Raw genomic sequence first — 21,131 nt, 5'->3', positions numbered from 1 at the left:
TAGAAGGTGTTGTCTTAGAAACTTCAAAAAAGGCTAATTCGATTGAAAACTCAAAGGACTGGTGCCCCTTTTAATATTAAAAGTGATTGGAGGGCCTCTAGCCCCCCCACGCCCATCATTCTCCCAAACACATCTAATCAAAAATTTGAGATAGTCATTTTGTTTAGCGTAGTTGATTTCCAGATAGAAAATATATTTTTGAGGAGGACACTCCCCCACAACCCTCAGGGCAAGGGTTTTAAGTTATGCCCAGGGGGCTCATAATGTTTTTATAGAAGGCGTTGTCGTAGAAACTTCAGAAAAAGCTCATTCGATTGGAAATTCAAAGGGCTATTGCCCTTTTTAATAGTTGAAAGTGATAAGAAGGGCAACTCGCCCCCCCACCCACGCCCACCATTTCTCCAAACACTTCCAATCAAAATTTTGAGATAGCCTTTTTGTTCAGCGTAGTTGATTTCCAGACAGAAAATATGTTTTTGAGGAGGACACTCCCCGGAGCACTCAGGGTAAATGTTTTCAGTTATGCCCCGGGGGCATATAACGTTTTTATAGAAGGCGTTCTCGTAGAAACTTCAAAACAGGCTCATTTGATTGAAAATTCAAAGGGCTAGTGCCCTTTTTAAAAGTCGAAAGTGTTTGGAGGGCAACTAGCCCCCCCACGCCTATCAATCCCCGAAACACCTCCACTTAAAAGTCTGAGATAGCCATTTTGTTCAGCGTAGTTGATTTCCGGAGAGAAAATATATTTTGAGGAGGACACTCCCCCCAACCCACAGGGCGAATGTTAAGTTATGCCCTGAGGGCATATGAGGTTTTAATAGAAGGCGTTGTCGAAGAAACTTCAAAACAGGCTAATTCGATTGGGAATTCAAAGGGATAGTGCCATTTTTAATAGTTGAAAGTGAATGGAGGGCAACTAGCCCCCACGCCCATCATTCCCCAGAGCACATCCAATCAGATTTTTGAGATAGCCATGTCGTTCAGGGTAGGCTTGTTGATTTCCCAATAGAAAATATGTTTTTGAGGAGGAGACTCCCCCAGAGGATACTCCCCCACACCCGTCAGGGCAAGGGTTTTAAGTTATGCCCTGGGGGTATATAAGGTTTATAAAAACCATAAGGTTTACTAATGTTTTTATAGAAGGCGTTGTCGTAGAAACTTCAAAAAAAGCTCATTCGATTGGAAATTCAAAGGGCTAGTGCCCTTTTAAATAGTCGAAAGTGATTAGAGGGCAACTGGCCCCCACAACCATCATTCCCTCAAACACAAGCAATAAAAATTTTAAGACAGCCATTTTGTTCAGCGTAGTTGATTTACAGATAGAAAATATGTTTTTGAGGAAGATACACCGCCACAGGCCTCAGGGCAAGAGTTTTAATTCATGTCCTGGGGGCATATAAGGTTTTTAAAGAAGACCTTGTCGTAGAAACTTCAGAAAAGGGCTCATTCAATTTGAAATTCAAAGGGCTAGTGCCCTTTTTAATAGTCAAAAGTGATTAGTAATATTTGTTGTTGTTGTTGTTGTTTAGACCAGGGCACTTCGTATCGAAATTGTTGTCGTGGGAACTTCGACAGGGGCCCATTCGATTGAAAATAGAAAGGGTTGATGCCCTTTTTAATATTCAAAAGTGATTGGAGGGCAACTAATCCCCCTTCCACTCCCACCCTCCCATTTGCCCATCATGTTTAAAAACTAAATGTTGCCTTAAGATTAAATCAAAATGCACTGTAATAATGCTAAATTCCCAATAAGGGATCTCAGCAGTATCCGACGAACGACTGAGGGTATTATGTTCAATCTTCCGAAGCTACTTCTGCTTTTAAAATTTAACCAAATCAAAATAGTGTAAGTGTATCCAAGCTATCAAAGAAAGTAAACAGATTTTTTTGCCCTTTATAACTTTAATAAATCAAATAATTTTAACGTTTTGATGACTAAATATCAGTATATGTATATTAAACTGACAATGCACATTCATTTGTATTTTTTCAGTAAAGTGCAAATTTTGTTCTGGCCTTGGGAAGGCATAGGGTTTTGCGCCCAACTTATGTTAATTTCTGCTCGTTTTGAGTTTGACTCGGTTATTTATTGTAATTTATGTTCGTTTTGGCTTTCATTTATTTATCGATGCTGATTTGTGATAGTTTCGAGCTTGGTAGATGATTTGATTTAATTTTTGCTCATTTTTTGTTTAATGGAGTTCTTTACTTTTTTAAAAAAAACTTATTTTGTGGAAAAGTTTTTTTTTAATTAATATATGATTAAAAAATGTACAAAACTAACTCTAAGTTCATTAAAAGAAAAATACAAATAAAATAACAATCAGAACTGTTGAAGGACTATGCCAAATACAATTTTGTCTCATATGTATGTCTTAGGCTTCCGTTTTATAACAAAATCTCAGAACGTTGTCTTTTGCCTGTAATTTTATAGATAGTTGCATTGATAACGGCTGGTAAAATTTCTTATCTTTGACTTGGTCGTTCTAATTTATATTTTGAAAGCTACGAAACATTTTGTTCTCATAACTAAGTTTGAGCATTTATATCTTTTTGAAGCTTAGAATTGCAATGTCATAAAAACATTTTATAAATAAGTAAACTTTGATGTTACTTACCTTAATGACATTTTGGAGAAATTTGACCTTCAAGGATCATGCTTCTTATTGTTTCTATATTAGAAAATCCTATCTATTAGTTATCTTTATCAAATGCACCTTTAACTTCCACATTTTTGCATAACTTGTCTATAATGCAAAACCAGTATACTGAGTACCTATTTTTTTTTAGTTCTTTAATCACGATTTCTATTCTTGATAGGGAATAATTCAGCATATTAGCCAGCAAGTAATGTAAAATACCACCTTAGATACTATCAAGTATTTTTTTTTTCTTTTTTTGTTAGATCATCTTTAATTCCCTTTTTTATTTAATTCTCTGACATAACAAAGAACTAAGGAAAATATCTTTCTTGTCAAACCAGAGACTGAGAACAGAAAACCTCGACCACAAAACGCATGTAATCAGTCAAAAATGCTTCACGACATTCACGTTTTCAGATTTTAGAATATGGTGCTGATATCTGTCAATGAAGACTGAATCCTACCAATTTTGAGTTTCTATTATTTCTGAAAAGCAAAATTCACACTATCTGGTAACATTATTTCTGAATTTCTTTTTTTTTGTTTTTTTTCCCTCATCCCTGCGAGATCTAATTCAAACTTTGATGTTACTTACCTTAATGACATTTTGGAGAAATTTGACCTTCAAGGATCATGCTTCTTATTGTTTCTATATTAGAAAATCCTATCTATTAGTTATCTTTATCAAATGCACCTTTAACTTCCACATTTTTGCATAACTTGTCTATAATGCAAAACCAGTATACTGAGTACCTATTTTTTTTTTTAGTTCTTCAATCACGATTTCTATTGTTGATGGGGAATAATTCAGCATATTAGCCAGCAAGTAATGTAAAATACCACCTTAGATACTATCAAGTATTTTTTTTTTTTGTTAGATCATCTTTAATTCCCTTTTTATTTAATTCTCTGACATAACAAAGAACTAAGGAAAATATCTTTCTTGTCAAACCAGAGACTGAGAACAGAAAACCTCGACCACAAAACGCATGTAATCAGTCAAAAATGCTTCACGACATTCACGTTTTCAGATTTTAGAATATGGTGCTGATATCTGTCAATGAAGACTGAATCCTACCAATTTTGAGTTTCTATTATTTCTGAAAAGCAAAATTCACACTATCTGGTAACATTATTTCTGAATTTCTTTTTTTTTTTTTTTTTTTTTCCCTCATCCCTGCGAGATCTAATTCACCCTAATTTACCTTGAATTTCGAACTCCAACCCAAAAATATATAGCGTAAATGCGCTGATGGCGCATTTTTGCTTCCCCCGGTGCGCTATCTCAAGTCAGGCACCTGGTATCACTGCTTTTGACTTTTTGATTGAAGAAGGAGAAGAAATTTTGTCTGACTTCTCCACAAAAAAACAAGGTTGGTATCTTACCAGGATGAAGTTATCTCCTGGCTCCGATCTCTGAGTTTATCTCCCTGAACTAAAATTTTTTACCCTATAGGCTAGTTCTGAAAATAAAAATTATCCTTAAAATAAATTGCTAACACTTACAGCTCTCAAATAATACTAAGTTTTTGAATTTTGTTGTTGTTTTTGAAATTTCACTTAAAAGTAAAAATATAAGTGTGAACTTAAAGTTAATGTCAGAAATTCTTTACTTCATAGAATTTTTCATTGGTATTTGAGATTGCAGTAAGTATATACCAAATCATATTATTGAGTTAGGAATAAAGTGAATCCACCATTTGATGCCCTTTTTATGCTGATTATGAAAATAATAATCATTTCTATCGGAAATGAATTTTAGCCCCCCCCTTATATATGCCAATTCAGGGTAGGGTAAAAAACCAGTATCCAATTGAGCAAAATTATGTAAAACTAAAACCCTCACATCTTGTTACCAAAGAGGAATTGAGAAGGATTGGGTATATTAATGAATAGCCAAAAGTCTAAGCTATGCATCAGTATGGTTATTACTCAGATTATATAAGGTCATAGACTTAGAAATTTTTAGTTTATTGTCTTACCTGCAGTAACCTCTTTTTGGAAATACCTATTATCCTATTTCGATGTTTATATCTTTTTAGTGTTTTAGTTTTACTCATATATTGACAGAAAGCTGATTTTCTTCTGGTTCTAGAAATGTAACTTTTATTGCTTGATATTTATTCTATAAATAACAAATATTTAAATAGGCCTAGCCTATAATTTTTCTTTCCAATTGCTTTTCAAAACAGAGACCATATTTTCAATTTATGCTGACAAATCATTGGTGAAAATTTGACCAAGAAAACAGGGTTCTTGTTACTGCCCTCACATTGCTTCATGTTGTAGTAAAAAGGGGTGGTACAAAAACCCATTGCTATTTTTCCAAAATGCCAAAGAAAAGTGATCTTTCCCAAAAAGAGGTCTTTTACCCTATATATTTCTACATTAGGGGGGGGGTAAGGGTAAAGTTTAAACTTAGGCTACCTCCCATTTACATCAGAAACAAAATTTGCCCCCCCCCCCCCAATGTAGAAATATATAACCTGAATTGGCATATATAAGGGGGGGGGGGGGCGGAAATTCATTTCCAATAGAAATGATTATTAAATTTGTAATCAGCATTAAAAAAAGGCATCAAATGGTGTATTCACTTTATTCCTAACTCAATAATATGATTTGGTATATATTTACCAAGATTGCTTTGTCAAGAGCTGTCAAATAAGGTTTTCATGACTATATTAAAAAAATATATATATATTTTGCCTGTTAGAGGCAGCCCAATTTTGTTGCTTCATTTTTTAGTCAAAAGCTATCAATCAGCACATCATTTGAAAGCTATCCTTCTTCTGAACAGATTTCTAGTATTGTTTTCTACATCAAACCTAAAAGGGCCACACAAATCCTCTTTTGCCTCCCATCTCCCCTTTCCTCTCAAATCCTCCATGACAAAACAAGAAAAATGAAAATTTGTAAAAAGATTCATTATAGTAAGTTATATCTTAAATAGAGAATTTTTATTGCCTAGAAATGTCCTAGCTCCATAAACCCTCCTACCTCTGAATGTAAGTACCTCCCAAAGAAAAACATGGCAAATTCAAATTTGGTTCAAAAACTATTGGATAGGACTTGGATATTTAAAATCTTTATGTCAAGAGCTTTCAAATAAGGTGTTGGACAACTATATTCAATTATATTTTATTGTTATGGAGGTAGTTTAGAGGTAGACCAAATGAGGTCTTTCTTTTTTTATGATGGGTGGAGGAGGTCTATTTGCCCTCCAATCACTTTTGAATATTAAAAAGGGCACTAGCCCTTTTAATTTTCAATCAAATGAGCCTTATTTGAAGTTTCTATGACAATGCCTTCTATAAAAACCTTATATGCCCCCAGTGTATAACTTAAAACCTTTGCCCTGAGGGTTGTGGGGGAGTGCCCTTCTCAAAAACATATTTTCTCTCTAGAAATCAACTACGCTGAACAAAATGGCTATCTCAAAATTTTGATTGGTGTTTGGGGGAATAATGGGCTTGGGGGGGGGGGCTAGTTGCCCTCCAATCACTTTTGAATATTAAAAAGGGTACTAGCCCTTTAAATTTCCAATCGAATGAGCCTGTTTTGTAGTTTCTACGGCAACGCCTTCTATAAAAGCCTTATATGCCCCCAGGGAATAACTTAAAACCCTTGCCCTGAGGGTTGTGGGGGAGTTTCCTCCTCAAAAACATGTTTTCTTTTGTGAAAATCAACTATGCTGAACAAAATGGCTATCTCCAAATTTTGATTGGATGTTTTTGGGGGAATGATGGGGGTGGGGGGGGGGGGGCTAGTTGCCCTCCAATCACTTTCAACTATTAATAGGGATCTAAAACTCTCAATTTCCAATCGAATGACCCCCTTTTGAAGTTTCTACAACAACCCCTCCCATATGAAGTGCCCTGCTCTAAAGGCAAAAAAATAATAAATGATACATTGTGCAACATTGTTCTTATAGGCCCTAATGGCATAACTTAAAACCCTTGGCCTGTGGGTTGTGGGGGAGAGTCTTCCTCAAAAATATATTTTCTATCTGGAAATCAACTATGCTGAACAAAATGTTCATCTCAAAATTTTGATTGGATGTGTTTGGGGGAATGATGGGCATGGAGGCGGGCAATTGCCCTCCAATCACTTTTGACTATTAAAAAGGGCACTAGCCACTCCAATTTCCAATGGAATGAGCCCTATTTGAAGTTGCTACAACAACTCCTTTGATACAAAGTGCCTGGTTATGGAGGAAAAAAAACATTGTGCCCACATTGTTCTTTACTTAGGCAGCGCTATTGTGTAGCCTATGATAAGAACAAGAGGTAGTGCTATTCCTTACCCCATTCAGCACTCTTTCCAAATATAATTGTTCAAACCTTTTTAATTACTTTCCCCAATCTTTTGGGGCTAGATATAACCCGTGGTTATATCTAACAAAACCTTGAAAGAAAATGCTAAAATAATAAATTTTTTGCTTTGTGATATGCAGAAATTTCTACTTGCATTATATCCATGGGTTGCCTTTACTTTGATCTATGGCTTGTCCAACACATTTTTGAAATATCTGACACTATAATTAGCAATAATAAAGATATTTTCAATCGACAGATGTTAAATAAATAACTTCAAAACATATATAGAAATAGTTTCTGAGACCACAATGCCTAAGAACAACAGAACAGAAAAACTATTAAAAAGAAAAAGTCAAGGATAATCACAGCCAGTGAAGAAAGAGAGAACAGTGGATCTATTATTTGGAGACCTCTGCTGTTCAGAATTAACAATAAAAAAAATATGAAAAACAGCTATAAATCAACAGGATAATTGATTAAAAAAAAATACTAAAATAAGAAAGGACCGCCCTTCTTCTTCCAGATGACAAAAATAAGAGATATATAAGGTAATAAAATAAAACTTGCAAAACTGATCTGGTGTTGAAAGAGGTTGATAGATACAAGTGGGATATAGTCAGTATTAAACTAAACTATGTCTGAAACACACTTTCCTCGAATCAGAGATAAAAACATTCTTGGAACTACTTTCCTACTGTTGGGATGTACTGATGGTGTTCATTGGCAGTGTGTTGGCTGAAAGGGCCCATCAAAAATCTCTCAGTTGTCCATATATATGCTCTGGATTCAGCCCAAAGTGAAGAGGACTGCAACCAATTCTACTTCCAGCTACAAAGTGTTACTGACCAGATCCCCAAAAATGATATACTTATTGTGTTGGGCAACTTTGATGTGATAGTTGGCAGCTGCCATGCGGGTCAAGAAGGTGTCATGGGCCAACACGGACATGGTCATCTTAATGCAAGGGGAGAACAGCTTATTGACTTCTGCAGGGAGAATAAACTCTACATCACCAATACCGCCTTTAAGCACCAAGGTAACATGGAGATCCCCTGATGGAGTCACCAAAAATATGATCAACTACGTCCTGACATCTAAACATTGGAAGTCATCTGTAATGGACACTGTCTCACTCCCCGGTGGAGATTTTGACCTGGACCACACACTCCTGATGTCCAAACTCAAGCTGAGGTTAAAATGTCTCCCAAAAAACACAAAAATTCCAAATAGAACTCCTTCAAGACCCCACCAAAAAATCCACATACAACTCTAACCTGTATACAAAATTCCATGACATCCTGAGTACATTTGCTCCTCTTGCAACTCCCCAAGAGATTGATCTCTTGGCTGAACATGCCACCTCTGCAATCCTTGAGACTGCAAGCAACATCTGTGGTAGAAAAGCAAAAGACGAAAAGCCTTGGATCACTGATGAAATAATTTGATTATGTGACCAGAAACGCCTACATAGCAACAAATCTGATGGAAACAGCCGAGATACCTGCAAACATCTCAAACGGAAAGTTGAGCATGAAATCAGGAAGGCATTCTGCAACCATATCACCGAAAAGTGCAAGGATTGTGAAACCCAGTTCATGAAAGGCAACAGCTACAAGCTCTTCAAAACAGTCAGCAAGCCATCCTTCAAAATAGATCCCTCAATGCCCATAATCTTTGACAAGCAGGGGAACAATATCAATGATGCCAAGATGAAGCTTGAACAATGGAAGGAACACTTTGAGGAGAAACTGAACCCTGAAGTAATGACCGACCCAAATGTCCTAGACTCCTTCCCAATCATAGATCGAGACCCCCCTCCACCCCCACTCAGAAGCGAGACCAAAGCGGCCCGAGAATCCCAAAAGCAAGGCAAAGCACCGGGGCTAGACAGTGTTACTGCAGAACTGATAAATGTTGGTTCAGAAGATGTTGTCAACCTATACCACAGTCTTGTATCAGCCACCTGGTCTACTGGACACGTCCTGCAGTAGTGGTGCAAGGCAGCAATAGCCCCAATATACAAAAAAGGCTCGAAGAAAGAATGTGACAACTACCGGTCCATCAGCCTCACAAGCCACCAAACCAGAATCCTGACCAAGATACTGCTCTGCAAAATTCAAGCAATCACCGCCTCTGTTCTTGGCGAGTATCAAGCTGGCTTTTCGATCAGGACGATCAACTATTGACCAAATCTTTACTGTGCGTCAGCTGATGGAATGGTTCATCGAGCTTAACAAAGACCTCTATCAGCTCTATATTGACTTCCGACAGGCCTTTGACCTAATATGGAGGAAAGGCTTATGGCATATTCTAAGACACTGCGGTGTCCCAGATGAAATAGTCAGAATCACTGAGGACATGTACAAACAATTCAAAAGTCAAATACTGACCACTGGTGAGTTCTCTGGTGAATTCCCAACAACTTCTGGAGTCCTGCAAGGACGCTTCCTCTCGCCGCACTTGTTTAACCTGTTTCTGCCTGCCATCCTCTCCCTGATACCCGTCGAATATGGAGCCAGAATAGGAGGAATCCTAATTGACAAACTAGCATATGCAGACAATATAGACCTGATGTCCACTACTGCCCAAGAACTCCAGACTCACGCTGACTACATTTCCTAAGCAACAAAGCCATTTGGTATGCAGATTAATGCAAACAAGACAAAAATCAGGGTCACATCATGACAGGAGATAACAAACCCCTCTCAATAGTAATAGACAGTGAACAAGTGGAACCAGTGGATAAATTCCTTTATCTCGGCAGTCTTTTGACAACTGCCACACTGTCGACACTAAACGCTGCCTCAGTCTTGCCAGCTCTAGCTTCAAATGACTATCAATATGATTGGGTTCACCTTCTAGTCAATGCCTTGCTCTTTAAGCCAAAGATTTTTTAGTACTTTCATAAGAGCTATTTATTCTAATTAGCGGCCTTTGTGATTAAGGGGTCATTTTTAATGACCCATTAAGGGGTCAATATATGATTGGGTTCACCTTCTAGTCAATGCCTTGCTCTTTAAGCCAAAGATTTTTTTAGTATTTTCATAAGAGCTATTTATTCTAATTAACGGCCTTTGGGATTAAGGGGTTATTTTTAAAGAATTGGAACAAAATTCGAACTTTAGCTTTAGGTATTGACTAGGGGGGCAAACCCCCTAATATACGTTTTAAAAATATATGAATATAGAAGTTCGTTACGTAAGTTAATTCGTAAGTTACGTATATTTATTACTAATAAAACGTTTGTAAATAAAATTCACAAGTTTCGAAAAAGCCATTTAACCAAATTCTTCTTCTATTTAACAGCAGGTGGGCTTTTCAGTAAAACTATTTAGCCCTTTTCCTTCTGCTTCACTCTGTGGGCTACAGAGCTACTGGCTTGATTGCCTCATATTTATTAGATATATTCAGATATCTTTCAGCAGATCTTTTGACTCTAGGAGTTCAAATATAAGATGATAGATGTCGATTTCTATGCTCTGTGTGCAGGTATAGTTGGCTAGGCTCTTGACTGATAGTGGGATTTTGTGGTGTTTGAAGTATTTTAACAGTTTAGAAAGCAAGGTATGTTGTGCAGACGTCAGCATATTACATTCAAATAGGCAATGGTCAATTGTTTCATTATTCATATTACAATGCCTGCAAAGAGGGGACAGGGGAATTGAACCACTTGAATTAGAAATCTTATATGAGAATGCAAGGAAATTTAGTCCATTTGTTCCAGACCGAATTCTATGATAAATTTTAGAAAGATACTTATTGGGAAAGGGGGAAAGGATAGGATTAATCTTATTAAAATTAATATCTGATAGCCTCCATCGGTAAATATCTCTAATTGGGATTGGTCTCCCACTTGGCTGGTCAATATTTATAGCATTTTTTGCTATTTCATCAACCTGATGATTACCACTTATGCCAGAGTGGCTAGGAATGTACTGAACGTAAGTGTTTATGCCACTTGAAGCAAGATTATCAATAATACTGAGACAATGATAAGTGTCAATGTCCAACTTATATTGAGGAGCTGAGGCCAGCAACTCAAGGCTTGATAAAGAGTCGGAATAGATGATAATATTATTCAATTTTTCAATCAAAGATTGGTTTTGCTTAAGGTGTTCTAATGCCATGATTATGGCATTTAACTCAGCAGACATTATAGATAAATTATTAAATAATCCCTCGCCCATTGCAATTTTCAGGTGAGGAAGGAAAACACCACTTGCAACCTTCTCATTCATTTTTGACCCATCAACAAACATTTGGAAGTGATTTTTATAGGTAATTGTATTAAGTTCTGCAAATTTTTTCTGAACAAAAGCAATGGGGGTTAAATCTTTATTCCATTTTGAAAAATCAGTATTTATTATGGGAGATGACCAATTCCATGGAGGGGCTTGGGGGAAAGTAGGTGCAATAGACTTTGCTGGTACAGGGACCTTCTTTTGAATATTGGCATACTCATCTGCAATACCTCTCTACATAGCTGGATTTCTTAACCAATTATGTAATGTGTGTGAGCTATTTGATTCAATTTTTGTAAGATGTTTTATCAAGAGAAAGCTACGTCTATCCCTTATTGTTGTTAATCCACTCTCCATAAGCAGAAACTTGGTGCTTGTGGGTTTCCTAAGACCAAATATGAGACGTATTATATCATTTTGTGTTGTTTCAATTTTTTGCATCTGGGTCTTTGCACATGCACCATATACAATGAGCCCATAGTCAATATGGGGTCTTATATGTGATTTATAAAACTGGAGTAAGGTTTTCTCCTTACAGCCCCAGGGTGTGGAAAGAAGTCTTTTTAGTATATTTGCTTTTCTATAACATTTTTTATTGTGTTTGAAATGTGGAGGTGGAAATTAAGTTTTTGGTCAAGCATGAGACCTAGGTAATTAATATTATTATCTTCTGGAAGGGTTGTTTTATTTAGAGTTAGTTTTGCATTAACATGGTTTCGCTTCCTGTGAAATTGGATTATTTTTGACTTGGTGGGTGCAATGGGTAAATCTGAATGTTGAGAGAATTTTTCAAACTGGAAAAGTGACTTTTGTAGATTTGACTGTGCTATCTGAAAGGTGTTGCCAGATGACCATAGCACCAGATCATCAGCATATTGTAGATTCGTGTGGGGTAGGTTCATGTCCCAGAGATATAGGGCAAATAGGAGGCAACTGAGGACTGCTCCCTGAGGTAGGCCTTTGGATATTGTCTTTTGGGGTGAAGAGGCTGAACCAACACAAACAATGAAACTTCGCACTTCTATGAAGGATTTAATAAAGGATACTAGCTTGGGAGGTACTCCAAGGTTTGCAAGTTTATTTAAAAGGATTTGGTGGTTCACATTGTCATATGCTCCTTCAAAATCAAGGAAAGCTGCCACTAGGATATTATTTTTTGAGAAAGATTCATTTATTGCATTTGTTAGCAAAATGAAAGCATCTGTTGAGGAGTGGTATTTCCTGAATCCAGTTTGAGTGTGTGGGATCATGTTATTTTTCTCAACAAACCAGAGGAGTCTGTGATAAATCATTTTCTCCATTATTTTCCCCATCACAGGTGTAATCATTATGGGCCTATAAGACTCAGGGTTATCTTTCGGTTTATTTTTCTTTAGGATTGGTAGGAGGGACGAACATTTCCATATATTGGGGAACCTAGAGGATGCCCAAGCGTGATTATAACAATTTAGCAGTTCTTGTTTGTATGAAGGTGTGAGATTCTTTATCCATGTAGGGTGTATATTGTCATAGCTGCTGCTAGTTTTGGACCTAATATGATGTATTGTATTATTCAATTCCTGGATTGAAAATGGATTAGTTATGTACTCGGATCCTGGGCGTGGTTGGTAACTAGGGTTCATAGGAATTGTGAACAGATTGCTTTGATTGTTTGATGTTAGCTTATTAACAAAAAGAGTTGCAAATAGGTTAACCTTTTCAATATCATTGTCATAATGGGTATTATTATGTATAAGCTCATACAGGAGTGGGTTGGGAGAAGTCTTTTTCCCACATATGTGGCTTATGACTTTATTTATAATTGGCTCATGCGTTTCTCTGGAGAGATTATTTGCAAAATTATTCCAGTATTTATATTTAGCATCTATTATAGTCCTTTTTAGATTAGATTCTGCTTGTAATTTTTTTAAATATGTAGTAGGTGTTGGTTTTTTTATGAATTCTGTCCTACCTGCCTTTTTTATCTTCCATTTATTTAGGCACTCATTTGTCCACCATGCTTTATGAATTTGTTTAGGGAATGTTTTCTTAGGTGTTGTCCTGGGGATAGTATGATTAGCTGTATTTATTAGTAAAGATGTCAAGGCTTCAGCATGTGTGTCAACTGTTGTGTTAGAAATGCATGAACTTTGGGTGAAACTAGTAATTTCATCATTTAGCTTATTTTGGAAAAAAGACCAATTTGCTTTAGTGTTGATATATTTGGAGGTATGAGATGAAGTTTCAGCAGGTTCATTTAGGGAGCAAAATATAGCAAAGTGGTCTGTACATAGACTATCAATTTTATTTATGTAAATTTTGTTCAAAAAATTTAAAGACACAATTTGTAGGTCAATTGTGGAGAATTTGGCACTTTTGGGGTTAAAATATGTATTTAGGTTTGGAGGGGTAGCAACAGCTAATTCATTATTATTTGAAGTCATATGCTCAATAAATTTACCAGCTTTATTTGCTGGTTTATTCCCCCACAAAAGGCTGTGGGCATTGAAATCACCACACATAATGATGTTTTTTAACATATTAGAATTATTTATATAATTAAAGAAATCCTTGGCATCTGAAGTTTGGCCATTAGGGTTATAAAAGCTTATTATGTAGTTTTTTAAATTATTCAGCCAAACACTTATACCAATTACATCAACATCATTTTCAAAATCTGGAAAATTGATGCCACAAAATTTTATATTATTATTAACTAATAAAGCTACATCACCTCCTTTTCTCTCTGAAGATCTATCCTTTCTCAGGTTAGTGTATCCCAGAGACTTAATTTGTTGATTTTGGGTTAAATAAGTTTCCTGGAGGCAAGCAATATTAATGGAATTATTATTCATAAATGATATTAGTTCATTTAGCTTATTTTCTGTGAGTGATCTTACATTCCATTGGAGTATTGATAAATGTTGTGTTGTTGATTTATTCTTCATATGACTTTGTATCAATGTTCAGCTTTGTTAAAAGTAAAGCAAGATCTTTTTTTGCTTGAATGAGCATATCATCTGGGATGTAGATTTTTGCCAATTCTGCAATAATTTTTATTTTCTGTAGTTGATGTAAGTTCATGGCCTGAACTGCATTAGAGTTTAGAATGAATAAGCATATATTTGGGGATTGCATTGTTGGTAGTGCATCCTGTTTGTTAGTTAAGGGATTGATTCCTGGTAGTGTTTCTGGTTTGTTTCTTCTTGGGAGGGAGGGCCAGGCTGGCCTCATCTCACCGAAAAACAAGGCTTGCTGGCTTGGTGATTCCTTCTGATAGGGATTTGAGCTAGGGGGCTTAGAAGATGTTGTTTTATATGGGGTGCTTGATGCATTTGGGGCATTTGACTTGGGGGTTTTGGTTGGTTTCATTACAGGCTTTATTTGGTATTGTTGGGCAGCATTTGCTTCCATTGCTGCAAAGGGGTATGGGATGGCCTTCTCTGTTGATATTTGGAGTGTTAGAGCTCTTTTCTTGTATGCAGGGCATAATGATTTATTTGTAGATTCATGTGGACCTTTGCAATTGATGCATGTAGGCTGGGTGTTTTTGCAAGTTGTCAGCTCTTTAGGATGGAAAGATTTACAATTACTACACCAAATAAAAGTAAAATTAATATGCAAATTTCGTTTTAATTATTCATGCACGGTGAGCCAAAATCAAAACCTGCATTAATTAAAAAACGTTCACAAATGAAAAACAAAAAACAAGTTTTTTTTTAACTGAAAGTAAGTAACGACGTTAAAACTTTAAACGAACAGAAATTATTCCATATATGAAAGGGGCTGTCCCCTCCTCAACGCCTTGCTCTTTACGCTAAAGTTTGACTTTCTCACAACATAATTTTTTTTAAACAATAAAATTTTGTTTTAATTGCAAATTTTTTTAATTAAGTTTAACAAAATTCACACCATCAGATTCAGCTTATCAATGAACATTATTAAAGAAGCTTCAAACTCCTATCTGCAAAAATGTGGAATTTTGCATTTTTAATTAACTTTAACGAAAATTACACCATCACGTTCAGCTTATCAGAGAACCCTGTTAAAGAAGTTTCATGCTCCTATCTGCAAAAAGGTGGAAATTTGCATTTTTTGCTCGAAGAAAGATCATGATGCATGCCCTCCAAAAAATGGAGGGCGACTTGGCCCCCTCCCACGCTTATTTTTTTCTCAAAGTCACCCAATTAAAATTTTGAGATAGCCATTATGTTCAGCATAGTCGAAAATTTAATAAATATGTCTTTTAGGATGACTTAATCCCCCACAGTTCCCAGGGGAAGGGCTGCAAGATATGAACTTTGCCCATTGCTTACATATTGTATTGGTTATTGGGTATACAGACATTTTCAGGAAGGATTTTTTTCTGGTGGGGGGGGGCGGGAGGAGGGGGTTACTTGGGAGAATCTTTCCGTGGAGGATGTTTCCTTGAGGTAAGGGACATTTCTATGAAGGGGGCGCCGGATTTCCAAGTATTATTTAAAAAACGATCAGAAATTAAATAAAAAAAACAAGTTTTTTCAACTGAAAGTAAGAAGCGACATTAAAACTTAAAACAAACAAAAATTATTACATATATGAGGGGTTCTCCCCCAAGTCAATACCTCGCTCTTTACGCCAAAGTTTTTTTTGTGCTTTCAAAAGAGCTATCTATTCTAATTAAATGGCCTTTTTGATTCAGGGGTTTGTGAATTAAAATTTTTTTTAACTTTTAACGTAAAGAGCGTGGTATTGACTAAGGGGAGAACCCCCTCATATACGTAATAAAAAAAAACAAGCGATACGGCTCAATAGTAATCAAAACTTAAAAAAAGAATTTTGATGTCAATAAATGTATCAAAAGAATGGGCTTATAATGTTGATTCTAAATATTTAAATTTTATTAAGTTTGCTGCATTAACTAAAAAACGATCAGAAATTAAATAAATAAAAAAAGTTTTTTAAACTGACAGTAAGGAGCGACATTAAAGCTTAAAACAAACAGAAAGTATTCCGTATATGAAAGGGGCTGTCCCCTCCTCAACGCCTCGCTCTTTACGCTAAAGTTTGACTCTGTCTTGCAACTTTATTTTTTTAAACAATAAAAAACTTTAGTGTAAAGAGCAAGGCGTTGAGGAGGGGACAGCCCCTTTCATATACGAAATAATTTCTGTTCGTTTTAAGTTTTAATGTCGCTCCTTACTTTCAGTTTAAAAAACTTTTTTTTTTTTATTTAATAAATGTTTAAGGGTCACCTTACTCAAGCAAAATTGCAGTTACAAGTTTTCAGCCAACTATAGAATAACGTTTTGCCTATTTTGTGGCAAGGCAACATTATAGTTCAAATTTTTGAGTATTTTGACTTCCATAACCAATGTTCTTGCATCTATAAGGTCCTAGCCAATAACAAAAGAAAATTCTTTGGCCGTTTTGTGTGAGCCAAATTGTGTATTTTCTTGCCCTTGCAAATACAAGTTTTATGCTGATCTTAATAATTAAATCTATTAGGTTCCATTTTCAAGAGATCTTTGTCCTCAATTGGGCCTGCAATTTCTTGGTGTTTGTTTCTAATCGTCGAGATGCCAGATGCTATGCCTAAAAGCATCCTGGCCTCCTGTACAAAACTTGAGATAGGCCTACTCTAGGCTCAGGGAAGAATCCCTGAGATTCTTCTAAATTATAAATCCTTCTCGTCCAATTAAAAACTCTTGAAAGGTCTGATAACCGGGGCTAAATTGGATCTGAGGGCACTGCAGATTTCAGTTTCCAATTAAAAGACTAAATTGATTCATTTCACTTATTTTCTTCTCTGAGTTGACAATTCAAGCCTGAAACCCTTGTAAATATCCCTCTCAGTACCTTGGTAGCACATAAAATTCATTCTTAATAATGTTGTTTCATTTTAGAATCAAGCCCAGATTATGAGTATTAGCAGAACACCAAAACCAGACACCAGATTTCGTCTAGGGGCATTGTCACAATATGGGAGTCTTCAGACATCTGATTGTCTTTGCTGGAACAAGAACTATGTAACATATGAATTTGATTCCAAATTTAGGGTGCCTTCCCTTGAAAGTCTTTCGCTGAATGTTTTAATTGAATCAGAGGGCACGTCTTCTCTAGAACATCTTTTTGAACATATCTCTTCTCTAGACTTGCCAGTGGTATTTTATGAGAAATTAATGCAAAATCTTCTTGTCAAAAACCGTTCAGTCAAAAATCTACTGAGGATTTGGCCTTCAAAAAGTGTGTCTCTTACTTGTGTTTTTCGTGACTATAGCCTACAGTGCTTTAGGTCAAGCAAATTTGTGACAAATTTGCTTTCTTGTTTTTTGGATCTTATTTTAGACAAAGAAAATTTTTTAGTTCAGATTTTGGATATAAGAGGTGTTGTATTCAATATTATAGAGATTCTTCCATTTTTTAAATCAATATCTGATATACGTGATCAAGATGGTAATTTGTTTCGCCAAATATCGCTGGACCTTTCCTTGATTACCTTAGAGTGGTATAATTGGATTCGTGAAGATCGACTCAAAGAAAATTACGAGAAGGTCAAGGCTATGCTTTTTAGTGACTCCGCAAGTAAACTGCAAATAAATGTGTGTCATTTGGAACTAAGCCAGTGTTTTATTCAATCTGCATTTGACGTTGGTGAAACCCCGTTTAAGGAAATTTGCTTTTCAGCAAATGTACTTGAGAGTGTTATCATACACACAGTGTATGATAACACTGTGCACATGATTTATCAATTAAAACTTCAAAACTTCCATAATCTGAAGGCCCTCAGCATTGCAGATAGTTGGATAGACTTTTCCAGCTGTCCAGCAGCTGCTGATCTATTTGGCAAATGGATCGCTAGTCTTCCTTGTTTGCAGCTGTTAGACTTGTCTGGTAACAAACTATCTGGCTGCTTGAACAGTTGGATTTCCAACCTAAAATCAGGCTTGCTATATTTGCGTCTATACGAATGTGAACTAACTTATGATGACCTGATTCATCTTTCAAAGTCATTACATTCAAAATCTATTATAGGACTTGATGTCAGTGATATTGATTTTTGTATCAATCGTTCAACTTATCAAGAAGTCAATTTAGCTGATTTTGTTGCTGCATTTCAGGCACAGATTATAAGTTTGGAACTTAGAAAAGTAAAAATAATAAAGAGTACAGAAAAATGGATAGCTCTGTCAGTGATGCTGCAAAGTTGCTCTGCTCTTAACTCTTTGTGGCTGGACTGTTTGGGATTCAGTAGAAAAGAATTAATCGAAGTGATCCAAGCTCTGCAGTTATGCATATCTTTGAAAAACCTGGTACTTCAGGTAAATGACCACGTGTTTAATGATGTAGTATGCTTGGCAAATTACTTCCATGTAGATAGTCATTACATATCTGTACCAGTAATTCCAATGACAAAAGATTATTCCTGTTCTATAGATGAGACCTATTTCATTAAGCTTGTTGAAGCACATGATTGCTGTGAATCATCATGCTCCAAACTTTAATTGTTTGGTTATCACTATGCAAACCATTCCTTTCAGAAACATATGTATGCATATTATGTGCATGCATATGTATATATATATATATATATATATATATATATATATATATATATATATATATATATATATATATATATGCTGTAAATAAATGCTCTATGTTTAAAAAAAAACAACACAAAAGCCACAAAGCCTAGATTGTCATTTGCATTTTAATAAACTATTAATTAAATAGTTCACTTTCAAAACTTATTTCTGCAAACTGTTATGTGATACAATCAAAAATAAAGTGAAAGAATAAAAAAGGGAAAAGGTAGTAATTGAAATTAGTTAAAAATAATTTGAATGAAGGAATTTTGTTGATTGTTACAATATTAAAGGATAAGATTGTTTGGATGCTGTTTCTTTTTCAGTGTTTAGTAACAACAATAAACATTTTCCAAATTGTCTTTTGTTTTCAGGAAAGTTTAAATTTTACTGTTGTCTTATGAGGTCGTCAGCACCACTTTTTATGCAGTACACTGTTTTGGCTTTAGTTCTGTCTTGTTTTATGTTATTAGTTTTATTTATTCATTCATCAAAATTTCTGTTCATTTCAAACTTGGTATCCTTATATATGCTGTTTTGAGTTTTAAATTTAGACCTACTATTTTTTTCCATGGAAGATCTTTTGAACTTTTACTACACCATGCCATGGTTCATATTATGCTGTGTAGTATGTGTAATGTAATATGTAGCCTATGTATAATATCTATTTTTTAATATATTATATTATTTGCACCATGCTAATATCAGTCCTTAGATGCAAGTTTGGTTGCTTTTAAGATCTAATCTTGACGAATTAGATTCTAATTTTATTTACCCACGAAATCCACCTTTGGAAAGATAATTAAATGTTAGAGGTGGAATGAAGGGAGTAGCACAGGCAAAATATTCCTATTTTTATGTGCACGTTTACAGAGGGAGGGCTTCCTAGAGTCTTTGCTCTCCCTGAGATTCTCCAGAAGCTCCTTCTATTTATCACATTTTTTTGAGTCTATACCCCCCCCCTTCTCAAAGAAGAGTTTCCAAGACAATCAAGTTTTAAAACTCGGTTTTCAAGTTTCAATTGGGGGTCAAGCTCTAATAATTCATATTCAAAACGACCAAAAATTATTAGTGGATAATAAATCAAACCCAAAACGAACAGAAATTAAAATAAATGATCATGTAGAAGACAAAGATAAAATAAATAAACCTTGCAACGAGTAAAAATTATATTGAATATTTAAGTTACAAATAAAAAGAATATAAATTGCCCCAAAGAAGAGTTCGACTGCTGCCCTTTTCCGTTTTTCCTAAACTTAAGAGTTCTAAAACATATTTTGCCATTCGAATTTTATTGAAAACAAAATAATATTATTTAAAAATTATGCTCTATTTTTTCAAAAAACTGATGAATAAGAAATAAATTGCTTGTTCATAATGTTCTTTTTTTCCGTAAAACGCAACGATGTAGCAAATTTTAGAATTGTTATGGTTCAGGAAGGGTGGCAATTGCCAAACTCTCGTTTGCAGTCTTTTTGTTCAGTTTAAAATTAACTTGAATTTGCGGTTTAATTTTTCTCATTTTAAGATTTATTTCTTCATCTATATCAGTATCTTTTATTTCCATGTTTGATTAATTTCTCTTCGTTTGGGGTTTTATTCATTGTTCAATAGTAACTACTGGTTGTTTTAAGTTTGAGTCATTACACAACTTTATTTGTGCTTATTATAAGTTCAAAATGGTTCTTCAGTTCCTTAGAAAAACTTTTTCTACAGGGAGTTTTTTTTTAATTTCTGGTCGTTTTTATCCCCAAAATGTCAATACTGGTTAATAAAATGAATATTGCTATAGGCTTTAAAGTCTTGGGCTTAAGAAATAAGATGTCCCTTGGTTTATTTCAACATTCCTTGAAAGTTTTAACGTAATGTCATACATAAACCAGCCCTAAACTCTTTCAGATACACCCTTTTTATTTCCAGGGTTCCAGGATTCAACATTCTCTGAAAGTTTCTTATATATATATATATATATATATATATATATATATATATATATATATATATATATATATATATATATATATATATATATATATATATATATATATATATATATATATATATATATATATATATATATATATATATATATATATATATATATATATATATATATATACTATATGACTATATATATATATATTCTGACTATTAATTCTGAGTATTCTGACTATTAGTTAAATAAATAACTAATAGTCAGAATTTATTTTTACAAATTGATGTGTGATCAAATTAAAAATGAAATAAATGAATAAAAAAGGAAAAGGCCGTAATTGAAAATAGTTGAAAATAATTTGCTGCAAAATTTTGTTGATTGTTATAATATTAAATGAAACGCCCTTCTAGTTTTAGTGTTGTTTGTTTTTTGGTATCATAACAACAACA

The 21,131-nt window shown here is 34.8% G+C and overlaps 1 protein-coding gene across 1 annotated transcript; it reads left to right on the top strand.

The window, feature by feature from the left end:
- Nucleotides 1–3,990: 3,990 nt before the first annotated feature.
- LOC148939637 (uncharacterized) lies at nucleotides 3,991–20,523 on the top strand. Its single transcript, XM_089106803.1, has 2 exons — nucleotides 3,991–4,015; nucleotides 17,064–20,523. The coding sequence occupies exon 2, from the start codon at nucleotides 17,079–17,081 to the stop codon at nucleotides 18,660–18,662; it is 1,584 nt and encodes a 527-aa protein (XP_088962929.1). The 5' UTR covers nucleotides 3,991–4,015; nucleotides 17,064–17,078; the 3' UTR covers nucleotides 18,663–20,523.
- The last annotated feature ends 608 nt before the right edge of the window (nucleotides 20,524–21,131 follow it).

This window comes from Artemia sp. Qi Xiang Cuo, chromosome 21 (genome assembly GCF_049724085.1).
Source record: "Artemia sp. Qi Xiang Cuo chromosome 21, ASM4972408v1, whole genome shotgun sequence".
Classification (NCBI taxonomy): Eukaryota; Metazoa; Arthropoda; class Branchiopoda; order Anostraca; family Artemiidae; genus Artemia; species Artemia sp. Qi Xiang Cuo.
Note: the sequence above shows the minus strand (reverse complement) of the source record. Positions and strands in the feature narration are given on the sequence as shown.